The following is a 12,848-nucleotide window of genomic DNA, read 5'->3' on the forward strand; positions in this document are numbered from 1 at the left end:
CTGGAGAGGCGAGTATGGGGTAGTCGTTGGTTTATTCCAGTGATCAGACAGCCTCCTCCGGCTAACAATGATCCACTGACATCTTCTGTGATATCTACCATACCAAACATGTACGCTTCATATCGTCCCAAGATCCCATCCATCCCATCATATCATTACAATGCCTTGTTTCTTCCGTGACAACAAATGATCTCCATGCAGACCTTCACGAACAGTAGATCGGGGAATGCCTTCCCACCAGTCATCATCCACAGAAACATCGCCAAGCCGAAAACGCCCGCGAGGTGAAAAGGTAACTCTCCTCTCAAGTCTCTTCCTCATCCTCGTCTTCCTCATCATCCTCATCGTCTTCGTCGTGGGAGCCTACAGACAAATCATGTCAGTAACGGGCAAGGCCCTATGCTACAAATCAAGTGCGTATTGGTCCCAAATACCATCGTCACTATCGCTGTCTGGATCCCCCTCGTCCGGAGTGTAGTACACAACCACCTTGGGAATCATCTCGCCCACAAAGTGCTTCCAGTCGGGGCCGGTGTACTCCATGGCGTTCTTGTTGTCGGCCTGGAAGTTGACGGGAGACTTGGCGGGTCGTGAAAGCCATTGCTGTTGGGGGCAGCTGATTTTGATGTGATGAAGGTCAAGGTTTGGCACGTCCTTGAGTTTTTCGAGGAACTTGGTCCAGAAGCTGATCTTCGGGGGAGGACCTGTCGAGTCTTTCGGGAGGCGCCGAGTAAGTATCACTTTATGCATCTCCAACCGCTGGAGGGTTGGAGCGAACTTTGCAAGGGCTTCCAACACTCGACTTGGCGACACACTCATCATGCCCAAGTTGAGCTCTTCGAGCAAGGGGAAAGAAGGTGGCGGTGTTGGTGGGACGCCGGTTGGCACGCTTGGTGCGGATGTTGCAGGGTTCGCCGAAGCCCCAGACGTTGAAGGGTTTGAAGTCTGACCCAGCCATCCGAGAAGAGCTCCTGGTCCAGTGTCGCTGCCCTGAGTTTCGTTGATGCGCAGGTGCTTGACATTCGTGACCTGGAGCAAAAACCGGCGCATGTTTGCATCCGAAAAGGTGGCTGAAGGGTAGGCCGAGAAGCCGTCATCGCCAGTCAAGTAAACATCCAGATGAAGCTTCTCCAAATTGTTCAGAACCGGGAACACGGCTGCTTCCATGTATGAAGGCATGTTGAATGCAAGGTCGCGCAGGTGGTTTCTGGAACGAGACATGTACTCGATGCCTTTTGGTCGAGCCCCAGCCTGGCCAAGGGCAAAGAGAACGGAACTGAAGACAGTGCTGCCGTACGCAACGGTGATCTCAGGGCCCCATGTGGTCTGGTTAGGGCGAGTTCCGGTTTCGTTGAATGCTGTTGTCGAGCCATAGCTGGTCCACTGCCTATAGGGACCATCACGGGTTCGGCGAGTAGAGTTAAAGTCGCGGAAGACAACATCCTCAAGGTGCTTCAAGTTGCGGAATGCCTCGACAAGCATCTCGCGGTGATACCCATTGCTAAGGAGTGTGAACTGCCCGGTATAATACTCTGCCAGACGCAGACTCTGGGGGTCGTTGCCGCGGATGTGAGGGACTTGAGGGAAACGGTCCAAACCAATGTGCACCTTGCGGAGATGGCGACTGAGGCGGCTCTTGGAGATATCGATTAAGGCCTGGAGACTTTGTTCCGAGATCATGAATTGCTTGCGCGTGAAGAACTCATTGGTAAAGGACGTGTAGAGAGCCTGCTCAATGGAGCGGCACATCAGGCGGAGCTTGCCAAGCTCTGGGGTGGTGAGAAAGTGGGTGATGCGTAGAAGGACTTCAAGGGGAATTTTCTGGATAGGAGAGCCAGCAGTTGCAGGGTCCAGTGTAGTTGAGGCGCTTCCGTCTATCATGACGGTGTCTGGGTCAGCCATGGCGAGATGTGTCTTGGATGCTGCTGATGTCTAGGTTGCGGCCGAGATAACGATGGTGGGGATAGAGTAGAAGGTTGAAGAAGTGCGAAGGCCTTTTAATTGTCGTCCTGGGACTGTCACAGTCTTAAACAAGCTGGACGCAGTAGATATAGTGGTCGGCCAAAGACGCTCGTGAATGCCCGTACCCAGCTCAACAGGCAGCAAGCGAGGCAATCGATCCACCCGCTCCTCATCAGTTAGCCACTATCCAGTAAGCGCAGGATAGATGAGCGGTGTCTTACCAAATCGGGCAATCACCCTCTCTGTAGAATGTGTGGATAACAAAGCTGTATACTCCAGACGGAGTGTTGTTTGTTGGTGAAAAGAGATGGGGGAGATGAAGGACAAAGGAATTGTGGCACAGAGCGTGATGTTGAGACGGAAGGTGCGTGGAAGGAGCGCCGCACCTGCACCCAGGCGTGCTGTCCCGCTGAGCCAAGGGGCCTCAGCCCAGTGAGACAGCCCCTCGCTAACCCAACTGGATTGGTGGAGCAGGGGCTATGACGACGTTTGCAGTGAGGCCAGTCGAAAGGGAATCAATCGGGTGTTATCTTGCGACAGTGAGAAAAATGATATTGGATCTTTGACTGTCTATTTGTATGGAAAATTTATTTTTCGCGTTGATTCATTGCTCGTGAGTGCTCAATGTTCTCTGTACAACCTGGACAGGCAACTAACATTGACTGGACTAACCACTGCCAAAGTTGAGCTTGGACACGAATTACCATAAGAGTGTCTCTACTTCGTATGCCTTCAATGTCACCTCGCTCGGCGAGTTTAGAGCTATATCGCCATTCATCCTTGACTCTCCAGGCTTCAGGACCCAGAGATATCTATCGTATTCGATCCATGACTCAAAAAACAGGCAACAATTCCCACCTGAAGGGTTTAATTGAACCCACGTGATGTCGTGACATTCTCGTGTGGGGTCTCAACCCTTGTGGCGCGTGCTGGTGCCTAGAAGCGCGTCATGCTCTGGAGGAAGGAGCCGAGCTGAGGTTAATTGGAAGAGGGTCAGTGACAGAATAAGTCGAGCACTTCAACTGAAGAGGTGACAGTTTTCTGGAGAAAAGCGCCGTTGAAAGTCCTCAAGAAAGCAATTGAGATTTGTTAAAGAAACATCATACGGTTGATTAAAATATGCATAAATCAATCCTTGGATTTTGAACCCAACTTCGCTTCAAACAAGTCTCAACATCCATGGATGTCCTCGAATTTTCTTCAGCCAAATGCGCCTCGCTCCAAGTGGGGGGTTTCAGCCTGGATCGTACCTTCCCTCTGAGCTTGAGCTGGGGTACGAGCTGAGCTGCTTCACTTGAGGGCCATTGACTTTAAAATGGGAAGGCACCTCCCGCCCTCATTCTCATCCACCTCTGAATTCTCCTCTGCATCTTCTCCTCTCACATCCTACTTTTCGCATCAACTCAACACCAATCGTTTCCCCCCCGTCAGCCGCATCTCGCGCAATTAGCCAAGGATTTTCTCCCCTACTCGGCGATTGCTTGATTCGGTGTGTTATTGTTGACAGTTGGTATGACGCCGCAGCTCTCAGCCCCTAATTTCGCCCCCACAGCGAGACTAACACAGCCCGTCATAAAGGCCTGCCTCGTCGTCTGAGCTCAAGAACAGCTCGACCTGACCATCTCACTCTTTCGCATCACGTCACCCCTTTCCCAAAACCCTTTCTCAATCAACTTTCGCCAAAATGCCTCCCAGGCGACGAGCCGCTGCAAAGCCTCCAGCTGATCCGCCTTTGGACGGCTGCGCAATTGCATTGAGCGGCAAGTTTGATGACATTGACCACAACCACTCCTCTCTGGAAACCGTCATCCGTAAGCATGGCGGAACTGTCACCAGAAGCGTCACCAAGGCCACAACCCATGTTGTTTGCACAGAGTATGACTTCAATGCCGGAACCACCAAGATCACGGCTGCCAAGGCCAAAGATCTTCCTTGTGTCAACCCCTCTTGGATCGTCGATACCGATGAAAAAGGCACCAAGCTAAATGCGGACGACTACACCTGGTCCACTGCCCCAAAGACTAACGGCACCAAGACTGCCCCCAAGGCTGCCGCCAACGGGACCAAGTCTCGCAAGAGAGCCTCCAAGACTGATGATGAGGAAGAGGAAGAAGAGGAGGAGGAGGAGCAGCCTCGAGCCAAGCGATCCAGAAGTGCCACTGCTGATTCCAAGACGACCAAAGCTACCAAGGCTACTGCCGCTAAGGCTACTAAGGCTACCAAGGCAAAGACCACCAAGGCCTCCAAGGCGAAAGCTGTAGTCAAGGATGAGTCTGAGGAGGAAGAGGAGGAGGATGATGTCAAGATGGATGACAAGACCAAGGAAGACAAGGTTGTCGCCGAGGGTCAGTTCATCAAGAAGAAGGACGTCAAGATCCCTCTTGATGAGTTCTGCACTCTTCCCACGTACGAGGTCTATGTCGACCCTGACTCAGGCATGATCTACGACGCCTCGTTGAACCAGTCCAACTCGTCCAACAACAACAACAAGTTTTATCGCATTCAGGTCAGTTTTCCATCTCAGTGTGCCCAGCTTCGCCTAACACTGTGACAGATCTTGAAGGATCCCAAGGGTTCAACCTTTAAGACTTGGACTCGATGGGGCCGCGTCGGTGAAGGCGGTCAGAAAGCCGTTCTAGGAAGTGGCGCTCTCGCCGATGCCATCAAGCAGTTTGAGAAGAAGTTCAAGGACAAGTCGGGTCTCTCGTGGGAGAATAGAGGCGATAACCCCAAGCCTGGCAAATACGCCTTTATTGAGCGCAGCTACGACCCCGACTCTGACGACGATGAAGACGAGGAGGATGCCAAGACAGTCAAGAAGGAGGGTGACGAAGATGAAACTCCCGCCCCTGAGTGCACGTTGGAAAAGCCCGTCAAGGAGCTCATGGAGCTCATTTTCAACCAGCAATACTTCCAGGCGACCATGACATCGCTCAACTACGACGCCAAGAAACTTCCTCTGGGCAAGCTGAGCAAGGCAACCATTACTCGTGGTTTCCAGCAGCTCAAGGATCTTGCGGCTCTCCTGGATGATCCTACTCTTGCTGCCAGCAAGTGGGGGATGAGCATGCCACAGGCGACTGAGCATCTCTCCAACACCTTCTACACTGTGATCCCACACGCCTTTGGCCGTAACCGACCGCCCATCATCCGAGACAACGCGATGCTCAAGAAAGAAATAGAACTTCTGGAGAGCTTGTCTGACATGAAGGATGCCGCCGACATCATGAAGATTGATCGCAAGACAATGGATACTGTCCATCCTCTTGACCGTCAATTCCAGGGTCTTGGCCTTGAGGAGATGACGCCCTTGGACCACAAGAGCAATGAGTTCGTCCACCTCGAAAACTATCTCAACGAATCTCGTGGCGCCACTCATCACATGAGCTACGAAGTCCAGGACATTTTCCGTATTGAGCGCCAGGGCGAGACTCAACGCTTTGATAACTCAGAGTATGCCACGATGAAGTCTGACCGCCGTCTCCTCTGGCACGGCTCGCGATGCACCAACTTTGGTGGTATCCTTAGTCAGGGTCTGCGAATTGCGCCTCCCGAAGCCCCTGTATCTGGTTACATGTTTGGCAAGGGCATTTACCTGGCCGATATGTCATCCAAGTCAGCTGGCTACTGCTGCTCGTACATCTCCAACGGCCACGCTCTTCTGCTCCTGTGTGAGGCTGAGCTGGGTGATCCCCTTCAGAAGCTGACACAAGCCGACTATGACGCCGGTGACCATGCCAAGGCCAAGGGCATGCACAGCACATGGGGACAGGGCAACACTGGTCCAAGCAAGTGGGTGGACGCTGGTATTGTTCATGAGAGCCTCAAGGGCATCAAGATGGTAAGTTTGCTCGAGTCTTTTCTACACGCCTTGTTTCTAACGATGAATCACAGCCCGATACCAAGGTCAAGCCAGGCCCGACTAATGTTAAGAACGCCTCTCTGTACTACAACGAGTACATCTGCTACGACATCGCCCAAGTCAAGCTGCGCTATCTCCTTCGCGTCAAGATCTAGAGGACGATGTCTTTCTAGATGGCAAGTTTTGATCCTCGCAAGGTTCGAGGGCTTTTGGGCGCTTCGATGGAGTTTCGGGCGTTTTTGATGACAACAGGTTGTGGGTGTTGATGGGTGAGTATTATCCCGTGGGACTCCCTAGCGACCTGGGTCTATCTGTATCTTGGAGTTTGTTGTTTTCATGACGGCGTACCAGGTGGTGAGTTTGGCCATGGCAAAAGCGGTAATGCACTGAAAGACGTGTTGTCTGTCGGTCTATGGATGACGGGATGTCCTGGCGATTTACTTGGTGACGGCAATTTGGCCTTGCATGTAGAGTCGTTACGTACCCAGACCTGCAATAAACATTTTCCCGTATGCATGTACCCGTATGAATGCCAAGATGAGGCATATGAATCAGTTGAAGACCATGATTGTTCGTATTCATCACTAAAACATCCCATCTCGACACCAATGTATATACTCATGATGCACACCTTGGTATATCCTCCACATTCTCTCAAGAATTTGCCAAAAAGGACAAGATCAGATCATATCATCCATGTCATCCAACGCATATGCTCCTATGCAAAAAAGTTGATAACCCAAGAGCCACCAAGCCACGCAGATGACCTTGCGTCTCTAAACCAAAGGCCATATCATATCATATTCATATCCATCGACATCATGTTTCCTCCAACAAAATAGACGCCAAAGCGCCAAAAGCAATAAACAAAAGACAACAAAAAAGTAGCAAAAGAAAAAAAGAAAAAAAAACAGCTATGGGGGTATAATAAAAAAGATTTCAACCAAGACCCATGAACTCGTTCTGTCGCAAGAAACTAGACGCCAACTCGTCGCCTCCGTGCTCGGCCGCTTCCATCCAATGAACGGCAACACACATCAGTCCCGGGTCGCTCCTCACGTCGTTCTCCTTGCCGTCGCCGCCTCCACTAGAGAAGCCCGAGCCACGAGAGCCGCCTCCGTTGCCGAGGCCGTGGCCACCACCACCGGGCCCACTACCGCTTAGGCGGCTACGGTCGGTGCGGCCGTACTTGTCCATGACGGTCTGCTTGAACACCTCGCGAGGCTTGGAGAGGGGAAGAGTTGTCCGCTCTACGTACTCGGGGTTGGACAGGTAGAACAACGCCAGTTCACGCTGTGCTGTCGGGTCTCCTTCCTTGGCCGTGATGGCCCACATCTTGCCAGCATCATCCAGCTTGTAGGTTGTAGAGGGTGGCGGGGGAGTGCCAGTTGAAGACTGAGGCACATCTGGGATCGTGTTATCGCTGGGCTTTCGCACATGAGTGTGCGCGGCGACAACTTCATCCGCCATCTCCACCATAGTTCGGCAGACCTCTCCCTTAAGCTTGAGGGCCGCCAACGCCGTGTTCCAGAAGGCTTTGCCTCTCTCTTGCTTGTCTAGAACCGACGGCGGTACGAAAGATGCAATGAACTGCAAGTCACGGAAAAGGGACTTGGGTCGAATCGATGACTCTCGGAAGAGAGCCTGTAGCTCCTTGGTGATGACATCGGTGTTGATGTTTCCTCCTGACATGATGGATCGTGTCTCGGAGCTGGCCTGTCGTGGACCAAAGAAGGGGGTTTGAAGTTGAGACTGGAGTGCTTGATGTCGTCTCTCCTTGACATTGTCGATTGTTCCCTCCAACGGCGTGGGACGGGCGTTGCCGTGCTCGGTCACAACACTCGAACCAGCATCAGACCTATTCCATCGAGGCCTCTTTTGTCCATTCGACTGCAGCGCAGCAACAATGAGGTTCTCCAGCTCATGCAGAGCATTCAGTTTTGCGTAGGGGTTGGGATGGACGCAGAACATGTTGAGCAGTCGCTGATAAGCCTTCTTGAAGGGAAACTCGGACTTGTCCTCCTTTGCTGCGGACAGGCGCGGAGTCGAGTCGTTGGTGGCCTGTCCATCGTTGGTAACAATAGGGAGGCTCTCTGACGTCTCTGACGCTCGCTCCGAAGTCGACTCTCCGGCTCCCCGAAGGTTGCCAAAGCTCTTCTTCTTCTCAATAACTCTAGGTCGTCCAGAGCTTCGTTTCTCCTTGATTTCAGATCGACGTCTCGCTGCCCGACGGTCCAGAGCATCCTTTCGATCGATGCACTGCTGGCCCAGGTTGTCAAACCAGGCATCCGTCTCGGAACCTCGGGAGAAAACTTGGTTGCCAAGATCAGAGAGCAAGAGACTGACGAGGGATTGTCTCAGCTCGCCCAGGAAGCGAGTCTTTTCGTCGTCAACACGCTGCTGCTGGAACACCGTCTCATTGGAGGACGCCGACGTTCCTGGGCGTCCAGTAGAGTAACTGGCAGTGGACGGCGCAGTACCATGCTGCAGGGGGTGAGAAAAGGTTGTAGAGAGATTCGTCAAGCTCGTAGTGGGCGAGTATCTGGACGCACCAGAGCTTGGCGACATGACAGGCTGGAAAGGTGACCAGAAGGTACTGGCCGAGTCGATAGTATGAGCTGGCGATGTTCGGTCAAAGTACTCTTGTCCATCAAGAATGTCGGACAAAGCCGAGCTCGCCCGTGGCATGCTCTGTCGCACTGAATCAAGCGACTGTTGGCTGGGGTTGTGCATTGACAACGATCTCAAGTCTCTGGCCAATGAGTTTGGTCGGCTTGTTGTCGAAGGAGTAAACTTGCGATCGTGTTCGCTGATGACACTTGCAGAATCATCTCCAGTCCATGACAGCTCACGCTCTCTAGCCCTTGCGCGATCATAGCCTAGCTTGTCACGCTTGTACAGCTCGCTCGACCAGAGAACTGGAGCTTCTCGAATCGTCTCTCCCACGAGTCTCGAGATGCACTTATCTACCTCGTAGCAGAATCGGTGGATTCTCTCTTCGCCCATGCAGAAATTCTCAATGCCTCGGCTCTGAAGCCAAGCGGCCGTCGCCTCAGCCGGATCATCGCTGAGCTTGTTGGGTCCTCCCTGCTCTTCAGAAGCAGCAAGGAGATCCATGATTTGCGACTCTGTGCGATAGAGATATGACGAGCTCGGTCCTCGAGCCATATGAGCACGGGATCGCTGGAAAGAGTTCCAGCGCCTAGGCATGCCCATAGTCTTCAATGCCTGGCATATATCGCGACTATGAGCGTATTCTTTCGAGTTACGCACATCCGTGACATACCACATCTTGTCACGCATGGCACGCACTCTCTTCATCATCCGGTCAATGATGCCCTCGTGGCGCTCCTGGCTCTGTTTGAGCCAGACCAACCAGGCATCGTATTCTTCAATTGCAGATGCTGACCGCCGAATCGAGTCTCTGGGTCCACGGGAAAAGATGTTGATGAGTACCGCGAATCCATTCTCTCGGAGGGAAGGGGATTCCAGTGCATTCAGTTGGTTGAGGGTCTTCCAGTACTGATGAGACGAAACGAAATCAGCCAGTGCCTTGGACTGCGATGATGCTGCCTTTAGCATGGTGACAAGCACAGCTTCTGGTTGCTGATCCTTGGGGTTTGGCTCGGGAACAGTTGAAGATTCCCGCTTGGAATCTATCTGGCCCATCTCTTTTCCAACTTGCTTTCTGTACGGGTTTCGACTGGCCATCGACCTCTCTGTAGTGATTATCTTGCTCTTTGACTTGTACCTCTTGAGTCCAGAGGCACGGTTGCTGAGCTGGGTCCGCCCATTCTCGGGTTCGAGGCTGCGAGGAATCTCATAATCTTCAACGAGCTTCAGAATCGAGTCGCGAAGTTGATGATAGTCCTTGTCAAGCTCTGGGCCGTCAGAAGCATCTTCCTCGTCCGTGTCGGTGCTTGACGAGTTCTCCTCATCGTCAAGTTCGTCGTCAGGATCAAACGTCATGTTTGTTGACAGGCTCTTCCCATCAGCTGAGATGAAGAGAACAACCCATCGCTCCGCACAGGGGTGAACAGTTCCACGGACGGTATCGGCGCCTAGGTTCTGGGTCATCTCGTGCAGGGCCAGGCGTAGGCGGTATCCATCGTCCTCGTACTTGTTGAGGCGCCTCTGCATCTCCGAGTCCATTGCTGGAGGGGAATATCGCTGAGGAGTCACTGACGTCTGCTCGTCCATGTACCCATCTCGAGTGGTTGTGTCACTGAAGACGGACGAGGCGCTGGTGCTGATGATCGAAGCAGTGTCAAAGTTATTCCGTGGGTTTGACATGGAAATGGGCTGTGAGATGGCGGACATGCCAGAGATGGAGGCAGGACCCGATCTGAAGCTGCCAGAGGCTGCTGACTGGGGCCTCCTCTCTGGGAATATGGCATTTACCAAGGTCACCAAGTCTGCCGGGCTGATGACCAAATAGGGGTGAACCTCCTTGGTTTCCCTTAGGGATGTGATGGACCTCGCTGGGAGTAGCTTGGCGGCCGGTATCTTGGACTGTGATCCCTGGAATCGGGCGAGGATACTCTCCACATGACCCTTGATCTTTGGGGGCACTTCAACGGGAACGCAGGTCGCCGAAGGCTTCCCGCTCCACATGCTCGAGACGTACTCATGAGCCTTCATGGCAACCTTTTTGAGAATCTTCTCACGCGCATAAGGCGTGATATGATACTCAGCCAGCATGCCATAGGACTCGGGGTGAATGATGACGCCCAAAAGGAAAACGAAAAAGAGACATCTCCAAACCAACCACCGGGAGGTGTTTTCGACGTACTTGTTGTCAAGCTTCTGGATGACAGCATTTCCAAGTTCCAAAAGTCCTTCGGGGATTCCAGTGGCATCCTCGTCATCGACCAACTCAAACAGCTGGTTCACTGCCCTCTCGTAAAACTCCTTGGCAGCGACCTCGTCCGAGTGGTTCCAGTCTGAGAGGTTGAATCGTGTGCCGTGCTGATCCTCGGCTCGATCCAAAAGGAAGGCTCCGTCCTCGAGAATCTTCATCAGATACCATTCCATGTTAGACTTGCCCGACCAATCGCGCATGGCGGTCCAGATGTTGAGGACCGAGATGAGGAAGTGCTCGCCAGTGGATTTGGGCTCCGAGATCAAGCGTGCCAAAGCAGTGGCCCAGATCTCGGTACGCCGCTGGTCCTCGGAGCTATCAGGTCCGGCAGAGTTGGCGAAGCAGGTGTGGATGAGGATCGAGAGGGGGTCGTGACGCTGAAAGGACAATAATCGTTCAATATCCACGGCGGTGCTGCTTCTTCCGGACGCACTTGCGTGAGACCTTCCGGCAGATCGACCATGAAAGGGGAGAACGGATTCCACAGGCTCCAAACCTTTGTGATAAGTCAAGAACGAGTTCAACTCGGAACTTGACAGGGAACATATACGAGTGGCCAGGTAGTCCGGGTTCGTTCGAAGCTGCGTGAGAAAGTCCATAAAGGTATCCCGGGCAGAGGCGGAAATGTCGTGCAGGAAGGGAGTGATGGTTTTGAGAGGACCAAGGGCAGCTGCCGAGTTAGTCGGAGTATCCAAACTTTCAGAAGAACCAATACCAGCCGAGGCGAGGCCCTCCATCTCGGGATCGAGAAGGGCGTAACGGCGGAGCTCGTCACAGCTGTTGCGTACATCGTGAATAGCGTTGTAGAGCGCGGAAAAGTTCTCCTTGTCGTCCCGGCGGAAGTTGTCGACCAAGTTACGATGGGCTATCTCTCCACAACGGGTCAGACGGGCGCTGAGGGCCGTAGAAACCAAATTCCTCTGGAGTCGCAGACGGGTGTTGGCGCGCTTGCGCTCCTGGTACTTGGACAGTCGTACGAGATGGGCCAACTCCTCAAGGGTCGTGCTCTCGTTTTCGGGGGCCAGGTGCGGGTTTGTATACTGGGAAACGTCCTGCAGAAGCTTGGGGAACGGCGAGGGGGCGTCTTCATTCTTGTCGCCGGGTTTCACGGTCGAATCGTCGGGAGCGTGTCGTGGGCTCGGCTGGCCAGGCATGTTGGGCTGTGCCACGATAGGCTTGCGGGAGGACATGGCCGGTGAGTGTTGCTGGGCATGGCCCCGATGGGCGTTGTCGTCGGAGCGTCGTAGTGGTAGGGTTTGCGTCGCGTTGTGAGCTGGATTTGGGCTCGGGGAGCGGCGTCGACGAGTTCGGGGGGGTTGCACATGGATATCGATGTGCGGAGCGGGCGACGCCGAATCTTGCGCGACCGACGATGACACGGCTGTGCGGCGGGCAACTAGATCAGCACAAAGAACTACCTTGGGGCTCATAAGAGCCAGAGGACGAGAGAACCCTTGGTGGGTTCACAGTGGCGACGTCGGAGAAGACGTACTAGGAGAGGAGTGAACTCGGACGGGCGAAGACAAAGATCGTTGCATAGAAACCATGCTGAGCCCATAAAGGAACTCTACGTCGCAGCCGTACAGCTCCTATGGCAGCTCTCAACGAGGGGCTGCTCACGGGTCTGCCGGGCGAGTAAGTCGAGGCTGAAGGGTATTGGACGAGGTCGAATCGAATCGAGTCGAGTCTCGGTGGTCGTGCAAGCAATCAGAGAAGGTGTGCTAGGCCGGCCAGCAACTGATGGAGAAGGGCAAGGCGAGGTACTGTAAGGAGTGACAAGGCGCGCGAGGATCGAGTATAGCGCGTTCCAAACTGCAGCTCTGGCGTGGGAGGAACTGGGATGGATCGTATTACGGGGATTGGAGTCGCACGTCGGAGTCGCCCAAGACAAGACACAGAGAGGGACAGAGAGCGGAGGAGGAGAAGAAGTCTATGGCAGAGAGAGCAGAGCGAGCAGAGCAGAGGGGAGGTAGGAGGAGGGGGAGAGGAGAGAGGAGACAAGAAGGTGGGGGGAGAAGTAGCAGCAAAGCCCAACTTTAGGTGCGGTAGAAAGAGTCGAGCAAGAGGGAGAGAGGCAACTGTAGGCCTCATAAGACAACAACAGGACAACAAAGGGGGCTCACGCTTCACAGCTGGCACCTGCTGGTTGCGCCGACTGCATAG

At 53.5% G+C, this 12,848-nt stretch overlaps 3 protein-coding genes across 3 annotated transcripts; 1 reads left to right on the top strand and 2 right to left on the bottom strand.

The window, feature by feature from the left end:
• Window positions 1–402: 402 nt before the first annotated feature.
• Window positions 403–1,881, bottom strand: NECHADRAFT_49371 (uncharacterized protein; the record flags this gene model as incomplete). Its single annotated transcript, XM_003050569.1, has 1 exon — window positions 403–1,881. The coding sequence occupies one exon, from the start codon at window positions 1,879–1,881 to the stop codon at window positions 403–405; it is 1,479 nt and encodes a 492-aa protein (XP_003050615.1).
• A 1,765-nt stretch (window positions 1,882–3,646) lies between these two features.
• NECHADRAFT_49036 (uncharacterized protein) lies at window positions 3,647–5,979 on the top strand (the record flags this gene model as incomplete). The annotated part of the gene is made up of 4 exons (XM_003050170.1): window positions 3,647–4,261; window positions 4,307–4,468; window positions 4,517–5,803; window positions 5,857–5,979. 4 exons carry the CDS (start codon window positions 3,647–3,649, stop codon window positions 5,977–5,979), a joined length of 2,187 nt encoding a protein of 728 aa, XP_003050216.1.
• Window positions 5,980–6,763: 784 nt separating this feature from the next.
• On the bottom strand, window positions 6,764–12,232 carry NECHADRAFT_49125 (uncharacterized protein; the record flags this gene model as incomplete). The annotated part of the gene is made up of 2 exons (XM_003050570.1): window positions 6,764–12,066; window positions 12,178–12,232. 2 exons carry the CDS (start codon window positions 12,230–12,232, stop codon window positions 6,764–6,766), a joined length of 5,358 nt encoding a protein of 1,785 aa, XP_003050616.1.
• Between the last annotated feature and the right edge of the window lie 616 nt (window positions 12,233–12,848).

This window comes from Fusarium vanettenii, assembly GCF_000151355.1.
Source record: "Fusarium vanettenii 77-13-4 chromosome 9 genomic scaffold NECHAsca_6_chr9_2_0, whole genome shotgun sequence".
NCBI lineage: Eukaryota > Fungi > Ascomycota > Sordariomycetes > Hypocreales > Nectriaceae > Fusarium > Fusarium vanettenii.